Below are 5,982 nucleotides of genomic sequence, written 5' to 3'. Positions count from 1 at the left end.
CTGTCCGTTGAAACCCTCAACGGACGACTGACGGACGTGCAGTTCCACACTCAAGAGTGAAGAGGGAAGAGGGGAGAGTTGAAACTTCCGAGTGAAACGTGCGTGCAGCGCTAAGCCAGACGCCTCGACCCAACCGAAGTGAGGGTCCAGCCAGTGGCATGGATGTCCAGGAGGTCCAACGGATCGTGGCCCAGGCCCAGGCCAATCGGGAGAAGCTCCGGCAACGTCTCCAGCCCGCGGCGGGTAAGATCCATGAGAGGCTGACCATTGGTTGGTCTAGCCCGGCGTCCTTGGGATAACCCGGACCCATTCTCGCTTCAGATGACGTCAGTCCCCGCCGAAGTCCGCTCAAAGAACGGAATACTAGCACGCCCACCACACCCCGCCTCTCGGTCAAGGCCCGGGTCCCGGAGGCGGGTCCGGATGGGACTGGATCCGCCACTGGCCGGAGTCGATCGCCCCTGGGACGCGACGTCCAGCCCGAGCGACGGACCACCACCACCACCACCACGACCACCGTCACCGAGAAGGAAGAGAAGATCCATCGGACCCAGGTGAGAACCCTAGCCCACAGCCACTGCCCCCATCCCGCCCATCCGGGGTGGGGGGCGGATAATTGGCCGGGGAAGGGGACTAGGGACAGGCTGGTCATGATCATGGATTGGGTCGATATGATCGAAACCCTACTTTCTTGGGGGAGGGCCACGCTTTAGAAAGTGGCCTCGGGTTCTACCGGAATATTCTGCCCTAAGCCCTAAGGGTGGGCATTTCATTTTTGGACACTTTGCTTTGTCCATCGCTGTCCCCAAGGGTCCAAAAATGAGGGTGGACAAAAGTGGACCAAAATACGAAGCTTTCAAACTACAAATCTAAAAGAAATTCTACTTGCAACCCATTTTTTGGGCTTCAAAAATTGCTCATTGATGGTTCCTAAAGCAAAATAAGTACAATAAGTCTTTAAAAAAAACCTTTGCCATATGCCTCTCTAACATGACCCAAAAAAGATATTGGAAAGACAGGTTCTCAGCTCTATCTCACCTAATACAGCCAGCAGGTGCAAAGCATTCAAAAAACTGAAGAGAGCTAAACGTTATCTTCTCGTTAAATAGCTTCATCTATTCAACATTAACTTCTTTTGTAACAAAATTGTTGTTTAAGATCATGAGTCATCATGGATTTCCTCTTAAAAAGAGCAAATACTGAAAATTGAACATCTTACCCAATTGCTGAAATTTAAAAATGATACATTTTGTACGTTTATAGTTTTCTTCCACAAGCAAGTTACTTTACAAATGGTTAGGTAAGCCTTTTTCAGCTTTGAAAGATGCGTTTGATGTACTTACAAATCGTGTTGCCTTCGGAGCGTCGCCGGTGGACCTCTGGCTGACCTAGATGATGACCGGCCTAGATGAGTGCCCATCGTGGGAGGTTCCAATTTTCCCTGGGTTGGATTTTGGCGCGGTAGCTGGTGTTCATGATGGGCCTACCTGTCCATGTCATCCACTCGATGATCGATTCACCCACACGCCACCGGCTTGTGTTCTCCGCCCGTAAACAGGCTGGCTTCAATGGCTTCAAAGGCTTCAAAAATCCCAGGCACTGTACTGGTTATGACTGGGGAGTAGTCGTGCCCCATGAAAAAAGATGGCGAGTGGACCTAGCCATGCCTCTTATTATCTGATCCCCCACGAATTAGCCCAAGTGGATCGGGCTCACCCTGGCCCAGAGAATTGATCTGTGGCTGTTTTTTTTTTAATTTTCGTCCTACGATTGGGGCCCTAAGCCAGACCCACTGAAAGAGTGCTCTGCGTTAGCGCGCTTTAAGTCCAAGTATCTGGACCTCTGTATGTGCCCTGGCCGCCCTAGTTGGCTCTGACGATGGGGCTCAAACTTCGGTCTGAGTAAGTCCACCCCGCGAAAAATACCTGATTTGGGCCTATTTTCACCCATTTTTTGACCGGCTCGCCCATGTCAACCAACCCATGGGTCAATTCAAGTTCCTTAGTCTGGACCTTAATAACCCCTTTTACGGAGGCGTGTAGGTGGATGTGGACTTTAGTTGCGTTTGTTCGCAGACTAAAGAGGCCCGATCTGGCTCCACCAGTGGCGTGGATCATGATCCGGCCAAGCCACTCACCTCCGCCTGGTCGATATGCGTTGTAAAACGGGACGAAACTCGATGACAAAAGTGGGAAATCATTATTTAGTTTTTACATTAACCATGGCTCGCTCCCTAGTTTATGGCCCTTAATCTGACGGGCGGGGCGTATACCGAGTCGCTCACCCATCCACTGGAATTTTAGGATACCTTGGAAGAATAGGCTCATTGTGTCCGTTTCAAATGTGCGTTTATACCCATTATTTGAATTATTCATTACTTCTGTTGAGCTGGGGGGCAAGCTGGTATGGGATCCACATTCCATTATTACCCATGACCTGGTCCCAATGAGCCCATGGTTCAATCCAACCCCATCTTGTTAAATATGAATCTATAGGCTGGGGTGTCAGTTATTCATGTCCAGCCTTGAGTTAGATAATTAATAACATCCCTGACTTTATGTGTAGTATGTCAAGTTCACGGAGAGCTCGCACGAAGCGGCCAAAGAGCGCTTCAAGTCGTTGGGCGTGCGGTTTTCCGAGGAGAACGAGGAGATCGACCATTCCATGCGCGGATTTGACGATGATTCCGAGCTTGATCAGAGCCACGGGTCCGCCGCCACGCACACGCCCACCCCGTCCGCCCCCTCAACCCCATCCGAGTCGATCCGTGTCACGTCCGTCTCCTCTCCTTTTAAGAGCACCACGCCGAACCGAACCACGCCCGTTCACGCCACGCCCATCGTGACCAGCGCCCTCCGAACCGTGCCTGACTACGACGAGGAGGTGTTTGGCGCCTCGGGGCGGAAAAAGCGGTTGGCCGCATTAGCCCAGAAGTTTCAGCATTACCGTCAAGATGAAGACGAGACTCTCCCATCGACGCCGGTCGTGTCCACCCCCAAATATTCCCCCCCATCCGATCAAGATTTGAATGTAACTAAGGAAATCGATGTGGACGAGGAACTGGCTTCCATCCATGCCACACCCACCGTCCCTCGACTGACAGGGCGCCTCATGCCGTCGGGACACTCCCCGACCAAGAATCTGGCGCAGGATCCGGATTTTGTCAATAGCTTGAAAGCGCAGGGCTTCGAAGAGACCACCAGCAAGTCCAAACTCGTGTACGATTTCAACAAGACCGATGAGAATCGATCCCGGCCCACGTCACCTTACAAGCAGCGGGCACCTACCTTCTTGTCCAGTCCCACGCGAAATGCCACCGAACCGCGACCCTCCAGTCCACACAAACCCCACCCTTTACAATTTGTGAGTCCGCAAGTTAACCGCGCCTCGCTCGCTAAAAGCCCAGGGCCCAGTGCTCGCCCGCCGAGTCCCACGAAAACACCCAATCCCCGCCCCACCAGTCCGTACAAGCCCCATCCCCTGCAGTTTGTGAGCCCTCAACACCAAGCTCCGCCTGTGCCCACTCCCACGTCCAAGGCTGACTCCGTGGCCCGCCCCGCCAAACCCACACGCACGTGGGCGTTCTCTCAATTCGAAAATATGAAGGAGGAAGAGGAGAAGAAGACCTGGAAAACCGAGACCACGGTTCACGTCACGCCACTACGACCAGTGACAAAAGGCCCGACTGAGAACTCGGACACGGCCTCGAGAAGAAGCATCTCCGAGAAAATGAACCTCTTTGAGCACGAGGCGAAGCCCGATCCCGTGTCACCGGCCATCGATCCCGCCATGATGTCCATGAGCGATCGGCGGGCTCTGTTCGAAAAAAATCGAACCGCCCCCAAGCCCATTGCTCGCTTCGGAGACGCCGTGACACCCTCCATGTTGAGCAGGTAAGGATCAGTAACTGATGGCGAAGGTTTCTGATCGCGGTTTGCAACATGTTCTTTCTCTTTTTCCTCACAGAGGTCAAGACCGGCACGAAGCTCGGACTGAGGCCAAACAGTTATTCACGCCCCGTGCTCGCAGCCCCATTCAAATGGGAGTGAGCCCCAAACGTGTGGCCAGTCCCGTGAAGGCGCCCTCGCCCAAAAGGATCAAGGATTTTGTCGCCTCGTCTTGGGACCACGCCCATCGCCAGCAGCCACCGCCACTCCCAGCCACCGGCCCTCCCGTAGAACGATCGCCGTCGCCACCACCCAAAAGCCCGCCTCCACCCCCACCCAAGCCGCCCCAGATGAGTCCCGCGCGAAGTCCGATCAGGCTTAAATCCCAGTACCCAGGGGTGGACTCGCTCAAGAAGGTGAAGGTGTCGCCGCCCAAACCCGGGCAGTTATACCCACAAGTGGGCGTGGAGAGTAGCTCAGAGGACGAGAGACCCGGCACTTCCATGAGTGAGGCCAGCTCCATGGCTCCCAGTGAAGCTCCGAGTTTGGGAGCCGCCATCCGAAGAGCTGCCAATGTCCACAGGTACGGTCATACATTGTTAGTCTGCATATACTATAGTGGTTGTGCATCCATTACAAAGATGTTCTTAGATCAGGCAAACTTGGGATGAAATGACTTATTTTACTTCGGGAGAGCTCGTACTTGGCGATTTGATGCACACTGTCCATCCGAATTTGAGAGTGCATGCATGGCTTTTTCAATATAAGTTGAATCGTGCCGAAAATCATTCTCTGAGACAGAGTCCAAATTTGACCGATTGGAAGGAGAAAACTACTGTGTGCCTTTTTTTGACACTTTCACCAACGTGTTGATAACCGTTCTATTTAAACAGACAATTGGAAGAAAAACGGAATCCAATGCCAGCCATTTCCGAGACGCCTTCACCGCCCAAGTTTCGCTCTCCTCGAGCTCCTGATCCATCCAATTTCGAGCACCGCCATCCACAACAACATCACGACGAGGACGATGAGATGTCCGAACGATCCGAGTCGGTGATCAGTGGTGACATTGACGACATGCTGGATGAGGCCATGGACGACTCCTACACCACCCACGGGTCTCGCTCGCCCAGTCCCAAGCGACTCCAATCCCGGGGCTCTTGTTCGCCCAGTGCCAGTGCTGGGAGTTGGGAGTTTGCCACGCCCCAATCCCAGGTCAAGCGAGGCGGCCAGCGGGATTATAGGACCCCGTTGGTGGGACAGTCCCTCAAGTCCCCGGAGAAGCTCCCCGAAGTGGAAGGTGCCGATGGGTCGACGCTCATCCACACCGTGTCCTTCTATCGAAAGCAAAAGCCGGCCACGCCCTATCAAAAAATCATCAGGAGCTCCATCACCATTTTCGAAGAGGGCGAAACTGAGAGCAATCCCCAGGAAAACATTCAGAGCGAGATCAGGAAGCTTCACGAAGAGGCAGAGGAACAACGGCAACGCATGGAGCAGGCCAGCAAGGCCCTCAACTATTGTGTCATTCAAAACGAATTCGAAGGCTCTTCAGAGCGGGTAAGCTGATTACTAAAATGACTAATAACCCAGGTCTCGTGCGGGCCCCTCTTCTCTTTTGTCTTCTACTTTTTTATTTTCCAAGTTGGCAATCCTCTATATCTTTCACTTTTTTTTAATCACCTCGTCGTATCCCACCATTTCTCCTTGAAAGCACTTTCTGTATCCCACCATTTCTCCTTGAAAGCACTTTCTAGCAAACTTGTGTTTGTTGAAATCTAATTGGAAAGGTTAAAACTAAATTGAACGCAGACCAGATAATGTTTACTCCCCTACCAGTGGCAAACCAATGCTTCTTGGGGTCAAATCGAGCCGTTTGGCAAAAGAAAAAAAAGATAAGGCCAGAAATTGAAATCACAGAATGATCATCCTTTTGAATAGAGCATCACGGGAATATGTTGAAAGTGAAAAAAACACAGATTTTCGAATTTGAGTCGAAAAAAGAGACGATATAAAAGAGGACAGAAGTTTTCAATTCAATGAAATCGTTTTCAATAGCTCTCCAATTAAAGTTTGCACACAAAGCTTACTTTTT

General features: G+C 51.9%; 1 protein-coding gene across 2 annotated transcripts in view; it reads left to right on the top strand.

Annotated features, from left to right (window-relative positions):
* Positions 1-5,982, top strand: part of LOC131890736 (anillin-like) — a 7,937-nt gene continuing 1,955 nt past the window's right edge. Inside the window, exons 1-5 of one of the 2 annotated variants that reach the window (XM_059240153.1) lie at positions 1-243; positions 322-554; positions 2,797-3,893; positions 3,967-4,470; positions 4,781-5,447. In XM_059240153.1, coding sequence (XP_059096136.1) covers positions 159-243; positions 322-554; positions 2,797-3,893; positions 3,967-4,470; positions 4,781-5,447 — 2,586 coding nt within the window. In that variant the 5' untranslated portion in view covers positions 1-158. Of the gene's footprint in view, positions 244-321; positions 555-2,565; positions 3,894-3,966; positions 4,471-4,780; positions 5,448-5,982 lie in introns of both variants that reach the window. The other variant, XM_059240147.1, reaches the window with a different exon arrangement.

The sequence above is a fragment of the Tigriopus californicus genome, chromosome 2 (genome assembly GCF_007210705.1).
Source record: "Tigriopus californicus strain San Diego chromosome 2, Tcal_SD_v2.1, whole genome shotgun sequence".
Lineage (NCBI taxonomy): Eukaryota > Metazoa > Arthropoda > Copepoda > Harpacticoida > Harpacticidae > Tigriopus > Tigriopus californicus.
The sequence above is the reverse complement of the archived record's forward strand: the minus strand, read 5'-3'. Positions and strand labels throughout refer to the sequence as shown.